This window comes from Amphiura filiformis, chromosome 3, assembly GCF_039555335.1.
Source record: "Amphiura filiformis chromosome 3, Afil_fr2py, whole genome shotgun sequence".
In the NCBI taxonomy this organism is placed as follows: Eukaryota; Metazoa; Echinodermata; class Ophiuroidea; order Amphilepidida; family Amphiuridae; genus Amphiura; species Amphiura filiformis.
The window spans coordinates 50,666,921-50,692,184 of record NC_092630.1 but is presented as its reverse complement, the minus strand read 5'-3'; the positions used below and the strand labels follow the sequence as shown (position 1 = coordinate 50,692,184).

General features: G+C 36.2%; 3 protein-coding genes across 3 annotated transcripts in view; all 3 read right to left on the bottom strand.

Annotated features, from left to right (window-relative positions):
* Nucleotides 1-25,264, bottom strand: part of LOC140148677 (MICOS complex subunit mic25-a-like) — a 358,926-nt gene that overhangs the window by 68,584 nt on the left and 265,078 nt on the right. The window lies entirely within an intron of this gene.
* Nucleotides 1,145-13,430, bottom strand: LOC140148672 (dipeptidyl peptidase 1-like). The gene is made up of 5 exons (XM_072170704.1): nt 13,243-13,430; nt 11,613-11,892; nt 10,706-10,864; nt 6,716-6,966; nt 1,145-4,264 (listed from the first exon to the last, which is right to left on the bottom strand). The coding sequence occupies exons 1-5, from the start codon at nt 13,391-13,393 to the stop codon at nt 3,768-3,770; spliced, it is 1,338 nt and encodes a 445-aa protein (XP_072026805.1). The 5' UTR covers nt 13,394-13,430; the 3' UTR covers nt 1,145-3,767.
* Nucleotides 17,181-24,614, bottom strand: LOC140148671 (cyclin-Q-like). Its single transcript, XM_072170703.1, has 4 exons — nt 24,444-24,614; nt 22,981-23,106; nt 19,710-20,070; nt 17,181-17,917 (listed from the first exon to the last, which is right to left on the bottom strand). The coding sequence occupies exons 1-4, from the start codon at nt 24,605-24,607 to the stop codon at nt 17,831-17,833; spliced, it is 738 nt and encodes a 245-aa protein (XP_072026804.1). The 5' UTR covers nt 24,608-24,614; the 3' UTR covers nt 17,181-17,830.

Here is a 25,264-nt window from a genome sequence, read left to right as displayed (position 1 = left end):
TAAATAGGAAGTGGGTCACTTTTGCCTCACATATCTAAAGAGCTTACTTCTGCCTGAACTACAGGGTGCACAACTTATAAGTTCCCCCTAATACTTCTTTAAATAAGTCGAAAAATATTTTACGAAATGTAAAAATGAAAAAAGATATGTATATAGCCGTATTTGTTTTACCCCTCTTGACCATTTATAGCATCACACATCATTGCGTTCAGTCACAATGGTTGATTATGTAAAAAAAAAAAAGAGGCTGTTTTAAAAGTTGCACCTGAGCCCATAGTAGTCAGGTTTTCTTTAATAAACACATGAATATGCCTGCCTGCTGTATTGTTTGAGAGTTGACACTGCTATGGACTCAGATGCAACTTTTAACAGTTTCAAACAGTCTTTTTTTTACATAATGAACCATTGTGACTGAACGCAATGACGTGTGATGCTATAATTTATTCTGCTGTCGGTGTAAAACAAATAAGGCTACACATGTCTTTTTACAAGTTAGCATTTTGTCAAATATTTTTCAATTTATTTAAAAAGTATTAAGGGGGAAGTTGTGCACCCTGTATGTGTACAATATTCAAGCAAACAATACTTGTGTGTTAATGGATTGTGTATGTGTCTGAAATTATTTTCATTTTTACAAGTAACTACTAAATTTACACAATGACATGAATTTGCAGAGGTCCCCTAGTAAAAGGAACATTTTTGATGTAATTTATAAACTAACCAACCCACTCTAATCTAAAAATCTTGAAGCTTTTCATTGTGCTTATCCACCCAAGCATGACTATATAATAACTGCTGCTGCCACCCATCCCATTAATCCCATAAGCCTTTGCCGGCAGACCTTTGATGTCATCACGTTGAGTTGCACATTGTCACTGCGCACTTCAGGGCTTTCATGAGCAGTAACAGATGTATGCTAAACAATGTGCACATTGGTGTGACGACAAATGATATCATCTCCGGTCGACTCAAGGTGAATAATTCAAATGCAGTCACCCAACCAAGTAACCATATAGTAGATTAAGGTCATGTCTTCCATAGGGGGTGTATGGATTTAACTGGACTAGCAGCCCATTTCCATGATGAGCTAAACACACATTACTCCACATATCACTTCATACAAGAGACACTTCTAATATGATACTATCTTGGATATCTTCTTTCAGAAAAATAAGTTTATTTAGTACTGAATGTAACAAAAGTTGTCCATTTTGTCCACACTGATTTTTTACAAAAATGACTTACTTTACATATTAGATGTCACTTGACATATTGCATGTAATTTACACATTCCAGTCTTATTTGCATAAAAATCTATTTATTATTGACCATAATGGTCAGCATTTACAGAATGATAGGAGATAACATTACTATGCTACCAGAGTTAAACCTTAAAAACTATTTTGGCACTTGACAGCCAAGCAGGTAACCACTAAAAGTAACCAGCTAAGCAAGTATCCATCTGACAAACTGGTGTCTTCTTAAGTTGCTCATAAGAGAAAATTAAGGTTTGTTAAACAGGTTAAATTGCTACCAGGCAAGTAATTTAGCAGTTTTACCAACCCAACAGCAAAGGTGCCAGCCATTGGCTGTTGGGTTTAAATTCAAGTACATCCCTGTGTGCTACAGCTAAATTGTCTAAAAAGAAGCCTATGTCCATGTTTTTACATACTATTCTTCTTCACTACAGTTGGCAGTGAATGGAGATGGCAATGATTCAGAAATGGTTTCTTTGTTGGTTTACACACATTTTTAAGTTCTCTTCATTTTGATTACTCCTCATTTGTGAATATCAATCTTTACTGTATAGCACCCAGGTTATTGAATGTTTTCTACAACAGGCAGATAGATGCAGTATATATTGAACATTTTCTATGGTAGGCAGAATGATGACATAATAATAATAATTTCATTTGAACTAAAGTAGTTCCTACAAAAATTCACTTGGCATAATGAAGTTTTCACACTGTGGTTAAGTAAATGATATTAGTTCCTTATTAATTGTTTTGGGTGTAACCTGTTTGCTTTAAAGGTCACAGGCAGTTTTATGTATCGCACCATTAACTCACAATGCACATATACCTCGTGCTGAAATGAAGAACATTGTAGTTTTTCCTGTACAACATATTTATTTAAGCTATTCTCATTTGTGCTAACCTGCTTATTCTTTTGTACAAGAAAAACCCATTAGTTCAGAAGGCACAAATTGTAACATAAATAATTCACCTGATAACATTATTCAGTTTGCACAAGGGAGAATAGCTTAAAATTAAGAGCAAAATATACATATACTTCAAATACAAAGATGGGTATGTGAATAGCTTTTGAAGCAATTTTACACACTGAAGATACTTTACAAAGACATTGAGTGTGATAATATATATCCGAAGTAAGTTGTTATTTTACAAATCAAACTTAATTTTAAAAAGCTTTCGATGATATATTTTATTAAATTTTCATTTAAAAATTCAAATTGAATAGCTTTTTAAACTTCAATTTGAATTGTAAAATGATAACTTTACTTCAAATATTGTACATTTGGTACACTTGAACAATTTGGAATTAAGTCTGAAAAGAACTTGCACCTATGATTGGTCCATTCTTAACATGGTTGCAGTGTGCTAGTCCTGGAGCCTAGTCACCTTGACCATTACAAGTTTCATAACTTTTACACAAGTTGGACTCAGCAGAAGTTATAATTTGTTACCCCTGTAACTGGCAAGACTCATGAAATCATGGATTGATATAGAATGGCGTGCATGACATAGACACAGCACCATAGTGCACTTTGCGAGATTTTGTTGATGTATGCAGTAACAAAACCAAATAATTTTTGCCACTTATACATTGAACAAAGTATAATATGGCAGTGACATTGACATTTTAATTTCAAAGCAAGTGTATGTTAGTAAGATGTAGGAAAGTAGATATTATATTTTGGCAAGAAAAAGAAAAGGAAAACTCAATAAGGATTGAAATAATATAATGAACAAATACCTGGAAATAAATTTGTTCAATGAACAAATAACTTGTTTCACAAGATGAATATCACACTTCATTGTGACTGATCATACAAGATTATTTACCTCAATTCAAAGAAACCCAACTGTACCCTGGATTTTCATATTTTTCTGTTCATAATATTATGATATGATCTAATCTACTCAGACCGATGTCAGTTTTGAACACAATACAAATTATTGTCATTGCACATTGGTTTAAATGTCCACCTATCTTTTGTATTCTTTCTTTTGCCTCTTCTTATGCTATTATTTCATATTCATAATTTCTGACAATGGGCCATTCCAGATGAGATCCACACACCCCCTATGGAAGACATGATCTTAAATCTTCCACACAGGGAGTGTGAATTTCAAAAGCGTTACCTGAATAGGTTACTCTATTTGAAATTTACACTCCCCTGTGTGGGAGATTAAGGTCCTGTCTTCCACAGGGGGTGAATAGATTTCAACTGGAACAGCCAAATGGCCTGAGTGGATCAGATTATGACACAAGGTCTATTCACCAAGAGCATCTAATTGAACACTACTGCCAGAAAAACAATGGGCATACCAAGTGATTAAGGAGGACAAACGTGATGGTCCATTGTGTTCTCGATGAAAATAGCTTGTTACTGAATGTTTATAAATCTAATTTACAAAATCTTAAATTACTGCAAATTGAGTTCCCCTGCACTAAATATCATATCATAAAAAGTTCTTGCATTAATTCACTATTCAAAAATAAGCTCTATGTATGACTCAATATTAAGGGTAAATTGGGAATGATTCTAAAGCCATGCTTTCTATGGCAACCTCATCTGTACCCCGTCTTATACGGAAATAACCCTTTTCTCCCCAGGTAGTACTCCAGCTGTTCTTCACGATCCAATACTTCTCACCGCTTTTATCATCTTGGCCATACCCAACAACAAGCACAGCATGGTTGGTCATTTCAAATGGGCTAAATTTATTACTGATACCTGTGTGGTGGTATATACCTCCTTTATACTGCATGAAATCACCTAGAACTTCAAACCCTACAGCTATTGGGCCATTCTTGACTAGTTGTATCATCATGAGTTCTTCATTGCAGGCACCATAGTATCCTCCTACATATTTGTAATCAGTAGCATAGTATCTTTTGCAGCTTGTTTTCTTGCATGCTGTATCTTTGCCTTCATAAGGATAGCATGATTCCTCTATAAGACCAAAATCCTCTGCATATTTGCCAGCTATCAGGTAAGGAAAACCACCTTCACAACCTAAAGGAAGAAAAAAAAAAATCACAAACTTGATATGGTACCATAGAAATAACATGGAAGTCATATAATTCCACATAATTCAAAATGAAATAAATCATGTGAAATCCACTACATCAGATTATCATGGATGGCGACCAAAATTTTGTACCTCTATCATTCTGTTCTTCTCTTCCCTTTTATTACTTGCACAAGAAACCTTAGAAATTGTAACCAACACAAAATATTGGCAAAATTATGTCTACTCTACTCTCTTTTATAATGAGAGTAGATTCCACCTTTTACCCTAGATTTTGCAAGATGAGGTGACAGCTGGCCAGGCCTGGAACAAATTTCTGGGACAGTACACCAAATTTCACTCAAATATAGCAAAATTTCCCATAATTGATGTATTTATTACACAATTTCCATCCAAATCATGTATGATGTCCAAATAAGTTTGATATGAATAAAAAATATACATTAAAAAACTCACCACAACTGTCTTTTACTTTGGTAAAGAATAAAATGCACACATAAAGCATAAACTGTTACACATACTAGTAGCAGGGTGCGTGCAGCCACCTCTATTTCAAATTCAAGGACTTTTCAAGGACTTTCAAGTACCCAAAAATTAATTTTCAAGTACCTTTGAACGGAACGACCCAGAGATAGGTGTGTGTAAAAAAGTAGAAAAATACCCAGTGGTCTAGTCACAGCAGCCCAGTGCATACCTGCCAACTTTTGAAAACTAGAAATAGGGACACTTATGAAGCAGAGTGAGCGTGGCGCTCACGACTACGGGCCGGGGGTCCAGGGGCGAAGCCCTGGTGGGGGTTGAGGGGACGAAGCCCCCCAAAGCCAAAGTCAGAGGGTAAAAAGAACATTTCAAAGCTACTGGCTTGTTCTACACTTTTAATAAAAAGTGCTTCTTTCTTCCAGAAAACATGCTTTAAAGTTTCGAGTTTCCTATACTTTTATGCACAAGAGACACTCTTAAAAAATGTTTTTTGGCTTTATTACATGACCAATATGGCTTACGTTGATATATGTGAAGCAGAAAGATAAAACAATAATTAACCATTTGTGCTTGCATCCACTGCCTCCCCACCCCCACCAACTGGCACCCCATCCTGGGCCTTGATGGTCAGTGTGCTTTTGGTTAAAATTTCAGGACGACAAACATTTTAGCAGATTTAGCACCCCAAAAGAGACAATTTTTGACATAAAAACCTGTTTTGGACTTTTTTTGAAAAAATGCTTCCTTCATCCTAAAAAAGTGGTTTTAAATATTCACTTTCCTATACTTTTGTACATATGAGAGACATTCTTCAAAGTGTTTTCTTGGCCTAATAATATGGCCTACATGATTGAAATTGATATATATAATGCACAATATAAAAACAATGATTCATCAAATTTTTGACCCCCACCCCTCTTCGGGTATGTGGGAGGGGGCCCACATGGGGGGGTACTAATGAATGTGCCTGAAGAATACATTTTATGATTTAAGAGTAATTTGTAAAATTCGGTATGTTAAACATACAGAGTGATGTCACTACAAATTGGGACTAAAATAGTAGGCCTATCCCAAAGGAAATACATAGGCCTACACACACTCACCCCCACCCAACCTCCCCCACCCCACCCCACCCCCATGTTCACAACGACGGCTGCACAAAGCCAAAGGATACAGCTAAAAGGTTCATATCAAACCTTTGACCGAAGTTTGTTTCCATTTACACTTAAACATGACTTGATATTAGAGTATACATATAGGCCTATACATCATCAGCATCATCAGTCCAGCATCATCTCAAATGTCATCGTTCCTTAATGCACATGACATACTTCTTACTTGGGTAATATTCATTGAGGAAAAAGAGATGAGTTTTTGAACGCAAAACCGACGCAATCATATAACATGCTGGTCCGATAATGGACTAAAATTCATCAATTTTGGGCATGAAAAGGTGTACTCAATAGGATAAAAATTTGACAACATGCATGCTAAATGGGTACCTTTATCTAGTCGAGTCATCCAGTCAGGGTTCTAAGGAATTTTCATTTTAAAATTGGAAATATATGAGTACAAAAAGAGTTATGTGTATAGCATACAAAATGAAAAATATATAGGCCTACAAGACAGATTTATTTCCAAACTTCTTTTCTTATTTATTTGTAACATAATTTTTTATTGTTTCAGCACATTTTTTCTTTAAGGACTTTCCATAAATTTCAAGGACTTTTCAACAAAATTCCAGGACTTTCAAGGCCTTGAAAAGGCATTTTGATTTTCAAGTACTTTCAAGCACTTTTTTGGCTTTTCAAGGTTCTGCACGCACCCTGTAGTAGAGACCCTTATTTTATGGGAAGTGTTGCTTTTGAGTGTTAAAGCATTTGTTACAAAAAAACCACTGCCTTATTACCAGCAATATACATTATATAAACTCGAATTAAAATTAATGACCTTACCTTGTGCATATTCACTGCAAGACACTGTGTTCTGTGGTGATAGCACCACTTGGAGTGTGTTGTTACTGGCAATCCGTAGTCTAGCTTCAATCATAGCCATTGATGCAAAGGAGTAACAGCTTCCACAGGCCGCTTGGTCACGAACGGGAGACACATAGTTATCACCATCAATATCTCTCCAGTCAAAGTGTGATGGCAGGTTGGCTACTGTTGATTTCAGGTTTGGTGTAGCTAAAGCTGGCTTGGGTCTCCTATTATGGATGTCATTAAAAATAAAATTATTGTTAAAAGTTAATAATTGACTTTCAAAACCCGAAATAAAGTCTAAAATTATTAAACACCGAATATGGATAAGGCCCATTTCACGGTTAGGCGCCACTTTTTGATTTTCAACATATCTGGCCTGGTGTGTAAAAAATAATGGGGTTACATAATTGACTGTTGGTGATTTTTCATTGTCTCTGTATAGCCTACCTCCACTAGCTTAATCGGCCTTTCTGCTTTTATCTTTCAGGGCGCACATGGGTAAGAAGTGGTCAAAAACCACATTTCACTAGCAACCCGGAAACAGACATTTATTTTCCAATGCTGCCACTTTTAACTATGTTGAGCCTACCAGCTGCTTTTGTTGTTTTTATGTAGTGAACAAGTTGCAATATACAGCCATACATGAACAAAGTAGTAGTAGTCAGTTAAACTAGCATGAGAACCATTTAAATTTCTGAATTCGGATGTGACATTTTCCGTTCACATCTATGTACCTTATTCAATGTGGAATAGATCGACTAATACTTTACATGAATGGCAAACTAGTGTGTTTTAGTAAAGTTCAGAGTCTTGTTACTATTTGTTGAACAAATTACACTTGTTGCTCTTAATATGTAGATACAGCGATATTTTGAATTTTTTGCCAACAAATTCCGTTCACAGTTTTGTCACATCCGATTAATTTTCCAAATAGTATAATTTATTAACAAATAAGTGGCAGAATTTTTTCTCCTTGATTTTTAAAAATCTCCTGCTATGAGCTATCTACTGACACCATTTAATGAAAACTCCTTCATCAACTTAGCTTACAGATGACATTTCAAAGTTTCCGTTCACATGTGTCACATCCAAAATAGTTTCTTCAAAGAACTAAGACAGGAATGGGACTAGGATGCCAGTTTGAAGTTATTTCATTACAGGTTTGTGGGGGGTTAAAAGGCACAACAAATCTTTAATTCAGTATGCCTTCTTTAATTGTGACAGGGGACTCAAAAAGCTTCCATTTCCGTTCACATGTCACATCCTCAAAATTAGTAGTTTTTAGGTCAAAATACTTAAACAACATGATATTTTACTTTCTAAAATAGGTTTAATTATTTCATACACGTCACATATGATTATTTCATGGCTTTGTTGTTGTCTTTAGGAGACAGTTTTGTATACAATTTATAGAGGCGGATGTGACATTTTCAATTGTGAACGGAATATTTCAGTATTATAAACATTTTGCTTGTCAAAAATATAAAGGGTCTGGAAAAACATTTTAACATAGCTCAATTCAATAGAATCTCACAAAATATATGTGTTAGAAGTGCTTAAAGTAGGGATAACCATCAAACTTTCATGTTGCCCCTATTGCTACAAAAGATTGTTTTCTGGATAGAACTCATCAACAGAAGTATTTTGGTGGTTAAATGGTCAAAATCGGTCAAAAACCTTTCGAATTATGAATTTTCAAAGTTTCCCATTCTGACCGGTCATTGGAACGAAATAAAATGACAAGGTCCAAAAATAGCAGTTGGGAGCAAAATTGGCATAAGCATATATTTACCTTTATATATTTCTTTATTTTAACATAAATGCAAACATGAAACAAGCATATTGTGAAAGTATCAAAGGGGTTTCTTATGAAATGGCACTTTACTAGTCAATGGCATCAATTATTTTTTCAAACCGAGGCATTGAAATCATGCATTTAGAGAACATTTGCCAAAAATCATCCAAGATGGCCGATATGGCACAAAATCAAAATTGCACTAAGTCCAGGTGAACTTTTTTTTCACAACCAAAATGTCAATGTTATTGGGTTTAATAATGACCAATTAGTAGGTGTATGCAAACAAAATTTTAAGTGTCATTGAAGGTCATTGACTCATTCACAACAATAGAGGTTTACCCACTTCACTCATCATGCTCATGTGCTGGTTCCCGTAGTATTCTTCATTCAAACCAATTCAATGCATGACCTCGGAGTCACCTGCATGACTTTCAAGGGCTATTTTGAAACAGTTATGGTTGCACATTCAGGTACTTCTTTTGAAAGTTCTAAACAAGGTATAGCCAGCAGCAAGTTGTAGATGGTATAGGCCTAAATATAAGAAAACGTTTAGGGTTGAAATCAGGTGAAAAATACATCGAATGAGCACGAAACTTCACATTTATGTTCAGAAAGGTGTTTTCTTAGCATGATTTGAAAGGAGTATGGAAATTCCAAAGGGAAGCTGGTGATTTAATTTGTAACTTTCGAGATCTACTTGTTTATTTTTTTTCCTTTTTACAGAGGGTATGATAGAGGTATTATTGGCAACTCTGCCAAATTACAGCTCAGTAGGCCACGTTTTTCACCTGAAATTATTGACATGAATATTTTGTGCCATTCTTGAGCAGTGCTGAACTTAGCCACTGGCAATTAAACGCACTGTGGCGATGGAACAATTTTGACTCGCACTTACAGGAAAATGAAATAAGTTGTGTTGCTGTAATTTGCAAGATAGTTACAAAATATAATTGGTATTCACTTCCCAAATTTGTACAGAAAAATATTGAAAAATAAAAGAATGAGATCAATTTAGAAATGTCTGTGCAAGCAGTGCACAGTTGAGCTCCCTGCATGTCTATGGGAGCGTTCTAATCATGTTGATGGTTCATTGGTCATCCCTACTTAAAGCTTATATTTTTGACAATCAAACTGTTTGTAATAATGAAATATTCTGTTCACAATTGAAAATGTCACATCCGCTTCTATAAATTGTAAACAATGTTTTAAAATGAACACTAACACAGGTTGATATATTTCAATATATCCCATTTAATTCACTGGGGGTGTGAAAACTCGTTGAATCATTCTTTTCTGAAATATACTCTGCTTTACAGTGTGTGGTTTCCGTTCACATTGACATCAGTCACATCCAAAATTGCACAAACATCAGAATCTTGAATTTGACCTGTGTTTTCAAACTGGCTGATATTATTTGTGAACATTACCCATATTATGACCTTCAAAGCTGTGAAATATCAGAGTCATTCATTGATTATTAAAATTGTTGAGTAAACCTTTTCATGTCAATTTCCTTTTTACCACAAAAATTACATTTAAATGGCCATAAATTTGTCATTACACAACAAAAGTTGCCCAAATTTGGTCAGAAGAGAGCCTATGACACACTTGTTTATTTTAAATATCTATTATATATTGGACAGTCAAAGTATAAATATTCACTACTCAATATTTATCAAATTTGTTAAAAAATTACATAACATGAGATAATAAATCATAATTTTCTTCAAGAAGTAGAGAGATTTAAGCTGGGAAATGATATTTTTATGAAAATCTGGTCTTATTTGGAAAAGAAAACCCCCATTAAATGAAATTTAATCCATTTTGAAAATTTCGAGTTTTTTTGACCAAAAGTGGCGCCTAACCGTGAAATGGGCCATAAAGCAGTCTCGGCTTAAATATGCATTTTTGGTATGGTAGTAGTCAATGCTCAGATTGATGAATGAGAAATAAATTTTGTGCCAAGAATCAAGGGAACTGATTCTGTGCAAACATGCCTAAGTTAACCTTTTGACATGTATCTTAAATTTGATACATATTTTAGAACATTCAGCCCATGATCCTGTCACAGTGGCGCACAAAGGAATCCATTCAAACCTTCAAAACTTACAGCAAACATGTAAAAACCTATACCACAAAAGATTTTAAACACTATAACTACTTACACAGCAACTCTAGACTTCCTTCCTCCAGATTTCTTAATCATCTGTTCCATGGTCATCTTGTCAAACTCAGGATAGTCACCAGCAACCCAAGAGTTCTGAGCAGCGTTGATCTTCTTGATCATGTCATGGTCAGTCTGATACATCTGTTCTTTTTGTGGCCTGTGGTACAGATATAATTTGATGTGTTCTGATTATTGATGTGAGAAGACCTTAATTTAAAAGACAAATTGAACTGCAAAGTTGATCTAGGGCATCAAAATGAAATGTATGTGATTTTTTCCCAACATTTACTTTTGCAAATTGATAGTCCCTCCTCTACACATTAATATTTTCTAAGATGTGACCAGATCAGCAGCCCCATATCCACCACTTTTCCTTATAAAAACTGAGAATTTGATATCAGAAGACTAGAATTTTTCTCATTAGCCCAGTAAAATTGATTAAGCACAAGATATGTTCCATTTTAGATGGTGTGAACAAAAACACGGTAAAAAAAAAAACATCGGAAATATTGGGCATGATTGTTATACACATCTATTTTTGCTTCTATTATCAAAACTGCTGAAACAAAATAACTCAAACATTGGAAACAGATTATTTCAATGGTTGGCCTTAATATAATATAGAAAAGACAAAATATTTGAAAATACATCTTCTAAAGACAAATGAAATAAGCATGCTGCATGTACAACATAATTTTAAGACAGTGCGGTGGCAAGCGGGGAGGCCATAGTCGCCCCACTTTTTGAGAAATTTATTACGTTTTCTTTATATCTTTATTCCAATTTTGGCATATATTAATTATATTTGTATTTTGACCGTTCCACATTTGTGATGGCCACCCCACATTTTTCAACCTTGCTACGGCCCTGATTTAAGATTTATAAAAGCATATGCCCTCTCTTACTTTGTTGGTAAGCTCTTCTTGTTCATCTTCTGTCCCACATAGCATGCCCAATCAGAACCCACAGTATTATGCACCCATCCTGGTAGGGTCTCATCACAGATACTCGTCACCTTCTCCCCATCCTGTGTATACTTGGAGAATGCAAAATATTTCTTGTTGTTGAGAACCACCTCAAATCCTTGGTTATAGATGATAGTCCAGAAACCTTTATGGCCAGTGACGGTATCAACAGCTACATCTGGGTAGAGAAGGTTGACTGTCACACTGTAAGTGACAGGACCTGCAGTAAATAAAGAAGAGAAAATGCAAAACAAACAAGGTTAAAAATGATAAACACAAACAATAATACTGTTAATGGCACTTTTGCTGAGAGTGATTAGTCAGGAACTGTATTCTTTTCTTGTAAACGAATTTTCGTATTTCTTCAAGTGGAAAAATATCCAAGGCACCCGTTATAAATAAAAACTTTTTTTCCCAAGTGGCCCTTTTCCTATCATCAAAGCTACATCGATCTTTTCCGAGTTAGATGGGTTTATGTTCTATTTGCAAGCGATTATTGATGAGCCATTGTAGTTTGTGTCAATGTACTCAAATGATAGTAACCTCGTGGCCAGGCCCGTGCACGCAGGATTTTTTTTTTGGGGTGCTGATTTTTAAAAGTGCACTTTTTTTTTTCCAAAGGGGGGGCAATTTCGCTACACTCGCAAATTATTCAATTTTGGGACTTTTTGTATACTTTGTCGCACCCCCCTGCGTACGGGCCTGCCCGTGGCGTACATGAAACCTGCCTAGATACCTTCGTGTCCAAGATGGAACAGCCAAATTTCGGCAAAAGCAACCTGTGGGAAGAAGCGATATATCGCAAGTGACGTTATGCCGACCGACAGAATTAGAGGGGCCAACCTCTCAGAATAAGAAAATAAAAAAGGCCTCCTTTTTCCAGGCATTATTGTATATACGCTAAAACAGCTCAAAGTATGGGTTTTTACACCGATATTGCGATAAAAATAAAAAGCCCCCTCTACCTCCTTTTTTTTTGAAAACCTGGACTTGAATTTTTTTTTTTACTCGACTTGGCCTTTCTTTACCAGTCATAGGCCTTGAGCATCATATTCCGAGGAGAGGAAAGACACCAAATTGGTGTTTTATGACCTTTGACATTCTTTTATGGCGAGTGACATGGTTTTTAAATTCACGTCGAGTGTCCTTGACAGGCGTGACTATGCTTCAGTGGTCATGAAAGAATTCAAAAGATAACCTCTGCCCCAATAATCCTGAGCTATTGTCTAAAACTGCTCCTCGGAAGATGTATAATAAGAACTCAGTCTTCAAATGATAGTCATAAACGACCAATGGATAAATGACGGACTATCATTGAAGACTGAGTTCCGCAGTCTATTTCTTTACAATGTCAATGCACAATGGCAATGCTTTATAATTATACGTCATGTAACCATTTAATTAGTACAAAACATCAATAAATACACATTTGACACCATAATTATTTAAAATTATAATTATTAGTGTTTTGTTCATAAGTTGATGGATAATACAAGTTTGCCTAGCGCTCATACGTGTCATAATCATTGTAATCTGATTTATTGAATACAAAAAATTAATTTAAGCTTACCTGGACTTGAACAATTGAGTGTGTTGTCTCCTCCCCCACCACTCACTGAAAATGTCCATTCACCCACAATTTCTTCATATGAACAATTTGCAGGTGTGTCAGCGGCCACATATGGCACCAATAAAGCAAAAATACCGATTAAAAGAATCATTTTGCGAGTGCATGCACAGAAAACAGCAGCTGTGATCGACCTTACAAAGTGAAGCTGAGTGAAGTCACATGACCATTACAACACTTCTCGTGATCTGTCATGTGACCAAGATAGCGGGGGGTTCAACTTTATTTTATTTTTTGTGGGCTGTGAAATAATTCAGTCCGGGGAATTTATACATAATTTTTTTTGTCACATATGACACTACATAATATTTTTAAAGTTCTCCAGGCCTAATGAACTCTATCTTTCAACTATAGGCCCCGATTCATGTCTGAGGCCTAAGGGACCGATCGTTATTTACGGCGGGGGGAAATGGGCGTTTTGGAAAAAATATTGACAAAAAATTTCGCATTCCCACCTCGCGTCCGCTCAAAATTTTCGCGTTCCCTTGTTTTCCCAATTTTCTCCATTTAAAATTTAACAATCCCCCTCCTGGTTCAACTAAAATTTCAGGTTCCCCTAAAGACCCCAAAAATTTTTCGTGTTCCCCCTAAATTTTCCCATTCCCCCCTCTGTCATAAATAACGATCGCTCCCTAAGGGAGTGTTCATAAATCCAGGTCATAAATACTTTGGTGGGGGGGTGGTGGTGTTGGAAAAGTTGGAACCTCGGACGTCAACATTTTTTTGATCCCCCTAAAAAAGGGTGGATTTTTTTATCTTTTTATGGTCTAAAAATTTTTTGATCCCCCCTTCATGTCCTAAAAAAGAAACCAAACATATACATCATTAACAGTGGCATAGATTTTTTTTTTGACATATGGGTTGGTGAAAATTTCTTGAAGTCCAGTGAATCCAGCACCTTTTGCTGACCAAATAAGTTTATGATGATACAAATGCGCACTCTGCGCCGCAAAAAAATTTGCCTTAGTGTAGCTAAATTGGTGAACTACAGTACAAACGTGAATTAATTTGCGCAAAGCGCCAAAAAAATTGGCATTTTTTATTTTAAAATGACCAAATATGGGGTTAATTTTGGTTAGAAACCCATATTTATACAGGCGTCAACATTGGGGGGATGATTGTATGGACCATCACCCCTATCAAAATATTGGGAGGGATTTAGGGGGGAGTGTGGGAGTATGGGGGGGTCTGATTTTTTTGGGGGGTAGTCCCATTGTTTTATATTTAAAAGGGCATTTCGTGATCCACAGCATCATCCCCACTTTTCTCAAAAAAGTTGAGATTTTTATATCACTGGAAACCTCTGGCTTAATAATGTTTATGTATAAAAATATTTCTTGCAGATTAATTCGTTCAGCAAAGATATCGTGAAATTTGAATTTCGTTCTGGTATACCCCTTATTTTTCACACAATTCTTCCCCTCAAAGCCCCCTCCATGTTGAAAGTTGCGACCGCACTATTGGCTTAAAGGAGTGTTTCGTGATCCTAGCATCCTCTTTTTATGACATTTTTCAGTACATATCCACGAAAAAAGCCTATTCCCAAAATTTCAGTTGATTCCGATTTTATGCGTTTTGAGTTATGCATGATTATGTGTATTACACTGCTCCATAGACAATGCGTTGTAATTTTGTTCTGGTGCACCATTGCAGAACGAAATTCAAATTTCATGATATCTTTGCAAAACGAATTAATCTGCAAGAAATATTTTGTACATAAACATTATGTAGCCAGAGGTTTCCAGTGATATAAAAATCTCAACTTTTTTTGAGAAAAGTGGGGGATGAGGCTGTGGATCACTTAAATGCCCTTTAAAGTGCATCCTGCTCCCGCACTCCGTGTATCCGCAGACACTCATGCTCGGCCAAAATTAGGGGTATTTTCAGATAAAGATACATGATTTGTGAAACACAAATAAAATGGTAATTTTTCAAACCACTTGTTCGTGAAATAATGAAAAAAAGGTGCTCTTTATTTATGTATCACATGTATATAAATCATTGTAGTTTCATTATTCATTTTACAAATCTATGCACAACTCATCTCAGTTTCATTATTCCGTTTGGCGCACATTACACATCACATCAATGTATGACGCATACAATCGCGAGTGCCGTGCATTATACCCTATACGCGTTTCAATCAGAAAGGGTATATTAGAAATGTTGTTTGCGTTTTAGCGAAAAAAGGGGCATTATTGAAGGGCAAAAAATTTGTGAAATTATTAAAAATAGGGGCATGTTTATCCTGAAAACTTCGCGAAATTAGATGCAAAAGGGGGTGTTTTCAAAGTTCGCCGATGAGCATGAGTGCCCGCGGATACACAGAGTGCGGGGACCGGGCCGCCCTGTAGCTCAGTACCGCCCGTTTGATATCACAGTGTTATTTGAGTATCTTAAAAGATTTTTGGGGTAAAATCTTATTGTATTAAAAATTATATTTTTCACCAAAAATGTTAAAGTTGGGAGCATGGGGGAAAAACGGGTCTTTGTGGGAAAACAAGAAAAATATGGGGTCGGGGGGAATGGAGAAATACAGGGGATTGGGTCAGTGGTACTCATGTAGTATGTTTACACACCATGTGCCACAATAAACTAAGTTGAGTGCTGTTGTCATTTGTCACACAAAGATCAAAATATTCTTAATTTTCAATTGATCTAATTTACACTGGCCCTTGGAAGATCAGTGGATACCTTAAAACATTCACTGAATGAGCAACCCAGGCAAAAGAAGAAAACAAACAAACAAACAAACAAAACAAACACTTTGTCACCCAAAGATCCCTTATTTTTCTGTTTTCTGTTGAACAGATCATTTCATAAACAATATTAATTTTTTGTAAGATTTCACTGGAAAAGGTAGAGTTGTAATAAGTCATAAGTTGTGTGTCAAAGTAAATGACTCAATTGGACTCAAGCTATCTAAGAATAAGGTCAAATGACTTGATCTGATTTTGGTGACTTGTTATACAATGCTGGAAAACATCCTAAAGATCTCATTTTTAAGTTTAAACATCGGTTACTGAAAGACCCTCTAGAATCTGTCGGTGACAGACCCCTATTTTTAAATGCAAGCCTATTTGTCAACAAAATGAGAAATGACCAAGTTACAATAAAACAGGCTTACATGTACATGGGCCACTTGTATATCACTTATAAGAGTGCTCCCATCCATCTGGCTTTTACTCATGATGCAAGAACAAAACTATTAAAGTTAACTCCTATTTAGGTACTAGTCTGCAACCAGGCAAGTGTAACTCATATGATGTATTTAAGGGTTAACAACACAAAGGGTATGGTCCACATGATGATAGTTTTTCAAAGTTATGTAAATTTAGTTCAAATCACTTGGTTACATTTTCTGACCAAACACCACTTGCTTTGGTGTAAAATGTAAGTGGAGAAAAATTGGTCATGCATTGTGTGCAAACTGGTAAATACACATATACTTAAGTACCCGTCATCAAATTTTGGTGACATTATTATATCAATCAAAGTTGTCACTCGAAATCCAACCCATTGTAATTTACCACGTGTTGGAGTTATGACCAACTTCTGACCAAGTAACAATAAAACATGTTAACATATACCTGGTGCACTTGTACAAAATGTCACTTATAAGAGTGCTCCCATCCCTCTGGCTTTTGTGATGTGTTGTAAGTTTCATGAAATCCACCGCTGGTATGTGAATTGTCCAAGCTTTATAGTAAAGACCAAATTGCATCATTAATCGCACAGCACAGGAACACTCAACAGACATTCATGTATTCCAACTTTTTAAGCATTAAGGACAAGGTTTTCAAATAATATTTAAAAAAAAATAGAATAAATCAATCCTGAGAAGATTTTTGAAGCAACATATATGTTCATTTTATTCAGTCAAAGCATACACTGATTTCTTTTAACAGTCTACATATGGTCAAAGTTGACAATATATGACATAAAACACAATGATTAGAATCTCTACAAAATGGAAAGTTCAACATGATTATGAAACCATGAAGTAAATTCACTTGATGACACTACCTTATCTGATTCTGTGGCTAATATTTGTTTTGATGTGACGATTCACAGGATATGCTACTACAATGAGATTTATTACCCTACTGATTGGTTTTGTTATCTGTAATATATTTCACAAAATCACCAATTCCAATTGTGTAAAAATGCTCTGATCAAGACTATTCTTCTTTCCAATGCCAAAAGTAGAGAGCAGTCTGAATGACCTTTGTAGCAAAAGCTGCATTAATATAGGTGGCATGATTAGATGGGGTCAATCAATTGTTGAGCAAAATGAAGCTACAGAATGAATATGAGATTCCATTGAGGCTGGACTTATTGTTCCTAGAGGAAGATAATTTTCACATTCCCCCAAACAATAAAAAATATCTTATCAATTTGAATAACAAGTCGCCCATTTTACTCAATTCTCTGACATAATATCCATTTCATTCATTCTGTCTTTATTCTAGTAAGCTCCTTCTATATAAGTACTGATCTTCCAAGGGGTCCATTTTATTCAGGGCTGGTATCATACTTTAGCTTCCATCTCATACATGTCTATTAGTTCCTCTATAATAGATCTAATATCCTCTTCTGTGATATCTTCACTGAATACCTGTACAAAGAAATAAAAAATGCACAGAATAACAAACAACAATTCAACTTACATTTTTAAATGTAATTTAAAAACCATTGTCGCAAACCATTTGTTTTATTCTACTTAAAAGTACATTTGAATTTGCATCATCGAATTTAAAACATTCCAAGAATTAATTTACCCTTTGGTGTTCCACATTCATCATCAAGTTTCAAATGAAAAGTAGATCACCTAAATGTGATCATGCTGCCTGCCATTCAAGGGAAGGTAGTGAAAATTAAATTGTGGTGACACTTATGAACTTGGGTGTAATTTTAATTTGAGTGTTATCATTGTAAGTAAAAGCATATACAGCATATATACTGCACCAATAATGTATCCTTACACTTGGAAAAATAATCACAATTTCAAACTGAACAATATTGGGGTAAATTTGTTTTTTAATAGATGCACTATCTAATCCTGCACATTATGACACCACATTGAATCCAATGTTACTTCAAGAAACAAAGTTACAAGCATTTGATTAGACGAAGGTCCAGTTTTAAAAGTGACAAACTGGCCTATTCAAAACTCCACAGACTAAACATCTGGTTTGAGAGTGGTGAATGGCTAATTTATGCGTTTGGCTTTAATTTAAAACAAAAGGAACAAAAGAAAATTGAAACAAAAGAACTGACAAATAAAATGAAAGTTATGAAAAGTACAGAGAAGCAAAAACTGAAATAAAAACTGCTTTAAATAACGCTTCATTGAAGAAACTGTGTTGTCTCTTTGTTTCGCTTGTTGGAATTTTTTTGCGCCTTGTCTAGGCCAGTTTGTCACTTTTAAAACTGGACCTTCGTCTATTCAATTGCTTGTAACTTTACTTCTTGAGGTCACATTGGATCCAATGTGGTGTCATAATGTGCAGGATTAGATAGTGCATCTATTAAAAAAACAAATTTACCCCAATATTGTTCAGTTTTGATATTGTGATTATTTTTCCAAGTGTAAGGATACTTTATTGGCGCAGTATATGTGATTGTACCAAGCTAAATGAGTTGCAGTGTTTCATTATTTCATTTCATATTCACAGACTTTCTATTTCACACTTTACAAAACAAGACTCATCTACAGTAGGAATTGCAATTGAATGAGCACAGCTTTCAATAGCTGTACTCGATCCAACCGCGATCATACATTGTATATCGTGTATTTCAAACTACAACGCGAACGCACGAACATGGACACAATACTACAGCAGTCAAGTTAGCTCAATCGTTAAGGCGTTCGACTATGGTGCGAGAGGTTGCGGGTTCGAACCCTGGCGGTGCCTAGTATGCTCTCGTGGAAAATTGAGTTAGCTTGAAATTCCCTGGACAAGGAACTTACTGCTAATTGTCTCGTTGTAACCCGTCACGAAACTCGGGAGCTGATCCTGGTTGCGATGGTTATTTGTGGAATGTCTAGGGTGTGCGCTCTTGTAGCAGCAAGGTCCCTGATTTGTTGTTAAATGGTTTATGGAATGATGTGGGGCCGTAGTGGTCAGCGACAACCTGTAAAGTGTGCTGAGGCTTGTGGATCAACGTCTAGGCGTTGTGCCTGGGCGTAGCGCACTATAAATCACTGCGCTTTTTTTTTAATAACCAATCACAAGTATGTTGGCATGGTTGGATTCACTTCAGCGTTACACATGCACAGTTGCACATGTTGGCGTACATCGCGCAGTGTACGCAAAACAAAAAGGCTGTGTTCATTCAATTGAAATTCCCACTGCAGTATGATCACATCACCTATGTTATAAAATTATCATTGATAACATTCTTACCTTCCACCATGGTACTTTTGCCTGATCATTTAGAGGCACCTCAACACCATAACACTGCAATGTGAAATACAGAACACTAACAGCAAGATGCTGTGGTTTGGCCCTCAAACACATGTCACAATGATAACTATCTCTTAACATAGCCCATGCAGTACTACACAGCGGTACTGTATTCCATACTTCGAGGTCCATCCAATCTCTTAGAGATTTCATATAATGTACAAGATATTTGTGAGGTAATGTCACTTTAGGGTTGTATTTGAGGAAGCGAATCACCAGCAGTTCACAGTTAACAATGCTCTCTCTCAGCTCCCAGTAAGTCTTGCCGACTTCAAGCGGTTGTTCTTTCCTGTGTAGTATTCTAGAAAATCACAAAAAATAACAAATTATTGTGGAAAGATTAAGTACTTAGAGCAGGTCATTGAAAATGGGATATGTTTGCCACCATAACAAAAGGACATGGTGCATTATTATACAAATATTGACTGCTATGAGGGGCATGGTTAAAATTATAGGCCCAAGGTGATCTCAAAACCATGACTATGCCCCGAGGTTTATGGTTTTGAGATCACCGCGGGCCTATAATTTTAACTATGCCCCGAATAAAAAGCAGTCAATATTTGTTTTATATACCAAATCTTAAGATTCTTGTCATCTGTTTGGTTAAAAGCATCGATTTTGGGAAGAGAACGGCACACAGATTACAATCTGCGATTTCTGCGTAATTATAACGGCGTGAAAACATTAACGCGTCGCGTAATATAATTTTACGCTGGGAAAAAAGCGCGCCCAGTTTGATCGTGGCCTTTATGACCGTCCATAGTTCATTTCCATGGACCGGTCCATAGTTCATTTTGCGGGCATAGTTAATTCAATGACTGCACTTTCAACCAATCAGATGACAGGAATCTATATATGAGGTATATAATGCATAATATAGTCCACCCACCCAACCCTAACCCTAATTCTGGCCATAACCTGATTGTTTTGGGTAGACTAGATACCCTTACAGGTCCAGTTAAGTTACATGAAACCTACCCACACTGATATTTAAAACTTAGAAAACAAACCCCTAAATTTGTTTATTTTTACAGGTCTCTACTTTTTTTTGATTTGATTTGATTTGTTGGGTTTTGACAACCCTGGATAACCCAAGAAAGCCTCTATTGAAGCTTATTTCCATTGGGGTCCATTTGAACACCGGGACGGCTTAGGAACAGTCAGGGGTTAACACCCTACTCTTTTTCAAACTGGCTGCGAGATACATGTACGACACTCTGCACACGGACCGACGGCTTAACGTCCCCTCCGAAGGATCGGAGTACTTTCATGATTCATTTACCCAATTCTAAATGAACCATGGGGAGAGCGGAAGTCTGAATTTAATCTACAGATGTTGCCAATTAATTTCAGACTTTTTTTTCCAAGTCAATATCCCAGCAAATCGCCACCGCCGGGAATCGAACCCGGGACCTCATGCACTAAAGGCAAGTACTCTAACCATTGCGCCACGCTCTCCCAATGTACTAGCTTCATGATGGGAGTGGGAGCTATGTATAATATTTGTTCACTGCAAAAACCATTTATTTTAAAATGTTCTATTGCCATTTGGTCTAATACCATTTTGTCTAATCCCCGATTAGTCGATATTCAATTGGTCTAATACCAGAAAAGCTAATTGCCACTAAGTCTAATTTAGTCTAATATTGTTTGGTCTAATAACTGGTATGCCTACTAACCATATAGTCTAATAACCATTTGGTCTAATATTTCTTTAATAACCATTCGGTCTAATAACCGTTTGGTCTAATAACCGTTAGGTCTAATACTTGTATGGTCTAATAATCAGTTAGTCTAATACCATTTCGTCTATTTATTAATAAACTAAATGCTTGTAAGACTAAATGGTGTGTAGACCAAATGGGTTATAGACCAAATGAGTATTAGACTAAATGGTTTTAGACTTATTGGTTAATAGACTAAATGGTTATCGGACCAAATATTCACAAATATATCGGACCAAATGGTTAAAGAACCAAATCATTATTGGACTTAGTGGATATAGACCTAATGGGTTTAGACGAAATGGATGTAGAAGAAATGGATATTAGACCAAATGGTATTAGACCAAATGGCAAATCCCCTTTAAAACCCACTGTATAGAAGTAACTAATTTTTTAGCTTGTCATGCAATGTGTACCCATTATAAGTTAGAAGTGATTTGCTGCAACAGATTCCTATTCCCTATGATCTGTATCTTAGCTAACCACCCGTCTGTCCATCATTTGCTCCTGGGAAGGGCAAAATGAATGCCTTTGACAGATGATATGTAATTGCAGGTGTTGAGAAAGGCTTTACTGACCTTTTTAGTAGACCAGCTTTTTTAAAACAAGGCCATAGCAACACATATGATCTCTTTGAACCCCCAATGGGCTGTAGAAGCAGGGTCAGAATTTTGGCAAGAATCCGAGAATCGATTCTCGCAAAGATTTTTGTGAACAGATTTGTGTGAATCAAAGTAGATTCTCGTAAACTTTTGTAGTTTACACAGAAGTTAATTTGCAAGAATCAAATAATTCCCACAAATTTATTCTTCAAGAATCAAGATTGATTCTCGCACTGTGAAACAAAATTCTGACCCTGAGAAGTCTGGTAAATGTTTTTAAGGTCAAATTAGGAAGGCAAGTTTAATCAAATGATGGGCAAACCTCTATTTCTAGCTAAACCCTGATATCAATAATCATACATCTGTTTGAAATCAAAAGTATCATAACTTTCTATATCCATACGCCCCTCCACCTATAGAAGACAGGACCTTCAGGGTATGGTAAACCCATTTGAAAATTCACACTCCCTGTGTGGGAGAGTAGTTCATGTCTTCCATAGGAAGTGTATGGATTTCAACTGAAAAGCATAATCAAAGTTTTATTCAGATTTCCTTTGACAGCTTAACCATCGCGTATACGTGCGCGACGTCAAGCGTGTGCATTGGACCTTGTGCAAATAATACACGCTGGACGGTTAGCAGTACGCTTAATTTGTAAAAGGAAATCTGAATAAACCTTTAGTGAAATCCACAAAGGCTAGCATGATGAGGATAACTCTGTATCACCCATGATTTTGTGTGACTAGGCAAATATATAATTATGTTCATTTTGGTCTGCAAAACACCTCTTATGTGTGCATGTTGTAAGTAGTGATCCACATGAAACCATTCCAATTTTGATTTTGCTTTGTTTAAATACCCGACATCAACAGTGGTTTCCCTCACCTATAGCATACATTGATGATATCCCTCAGCTTACATGGTTGCTCCTCTACTTTGGTTGCAAGATAGATAGCGGTTGCTCCTATTAAATGAGGGTCATAGTTTGATAACTCGCACACAGAAAAGAACCTGAAACAAATGGAAAGGAAACTTTTTGATTTAAGGTTAACAGTAATTATTTTTATTTTCTTGAAAAAAAAAATGGACATAATGTATAAGTAAGTTTATTGGCCTTAACAACAGCCCCATCCCTGTAATCAAACAAACAACAATAAAGCACACCAGATTGAAAAAACTGATTATAAACTATTCTATTACCTCCACGACCCATTATTCAAAATCGCGCACTGTGATTTGTTGAAACGCGTCACGTGAGAGCCCATTATTCTGCAATAATGGGTCAAGCGCCAGTAACACATTCTACGCACAGCATATACGGCTTGGTTCTGCGTGCAATATTTCCGCTACTACTCGCTGTCACTCACGCGTCACGCGCTCCACCTTGAAGTAAACAACTTAAAATATTTGTGCCAAAAAATGAAATTTTCTCTTTAAATTGCACTATTTTCTGGTAATAGAATAGAAATAAAGGGTGCAGCATTATCCTTTACGCATAAATAATGTATCCTCGGCAGTAAAAGCGTTTAAATAATGGGTTCGGCTGCGCCTCACCCATTATTTACGTTTTACTGCCTCGGACACATTATTTGGGTGTAAAGGATAATGCATTACCCTTTATTTCTTAAATATTAGGCACAATGGATATGGAAATGCAGTACTTCAGTAAATTTAAGGCAGGGTCAGAATTTCGGGGAGAATCCGCGAATCGATTCTCGTAAACAGAAGTTGATTTGCAAGAATCCAAATGATTCCCGCAAATTTATTCTGCAAGAATCAAGATTGATTCTCGCACTGTGAAACGAAATTCTGACCCTGTAAGGGGCTGTGCAATAATCATGTGTACAGGGGGGTATGTGTATCTGAAACTCCCTGAGAAACTTGGCAGGGGCGATTGCCATCACGCCAACTGACACAAGATCAAATTCTACAAACTTTTACGTCTGTTTGGAAACATCATAGCCGGATGGACCAGTTTTGGACGGTACAATGATTACTCTTGGGTCTTTTGGTAGGCAATGGCCGAGATGGGCTTCCAACCCACAACCTTACGATCATGAGTCCAATGCTCTAGCCACTGTGCCACACAGCCCTTAATTCTAAAAACGGTTTGACAAAATTTGCCTGACCTCACCTTTCGATGTGACAAAAAATCTTTAGCCTCATCTGTGGATGTGCCAAAAAATCTTTGATCCCCTCTTTACACATGCTAGATCTTGGGGAACCCCCCTTTTATCTTGCCAAAAAAATACCTGTTGGTACACATAATTATTGTACCACCCCTAGCAGAATCATCAGCAATTAGAGAGGAACTATTTCCCCAGAAAATTGTGCTCTTAAAATATTACCTGTGATAGATTGTACAAGCTGCAGCTGTTGTAACAGATTCCAGTTGTAACTTTACAGCTGCTTCCATGATATACTGAGCAACTTTGAAATGAGTCTTGGTTCTTGTTGAATCAGTTGATTCTTTCTTAGACCGGACAGTTTCCATTTTGCTTGTCTCAGTCATTGACAATCTTATTACACTTGCAGAAGGTGCATCTACATGTACAATGTATGGCCTTTATGCTATTATTGTGACCTAAAATAAAAGGCAACATCAAGCATAAACATATTTAAACAATAAAATGAAATGAAAAATACTATTCTTAATATTCTAATCTCAATTTGGCTCCTCAGATATCTTGCATACTATAATATTGTCATCAAAACTAATTAAGCAATACATCGAGTGTTGAGAACCAGAAAGCCTCAACTCACAATCACCTGCTCCCACAAATGAGCATAAATTCGTCAGGGCACTGCAGAAGAAACAGTCATGACAAAATTCAATAGAAAACAATAGACATTGTGGAGGAAATATTGATCTTTGAAGACCAAAGCAAGGAGCCATTATGCTCATTTTGTGAGAGCTGGTCATAGTGAGTAAATGGATTTCTGGTTCTGATAAACCCTCGATATACTTTACATACATTAGGTATGCCAGGCAAACCTTAATAAATAGTTAATTAACACATTTGCCTAGAACATAATATATATTTACATAGAAATTTAAAAGAAAGGTAGGTCAAGGAAACCTACATAAATATTAGTGCCGTACTATTACGCTGCCTTTCGTATTCGCCGAGGAGGACAATTTCGACCTCCTTGTTTGTTTACAAACAGA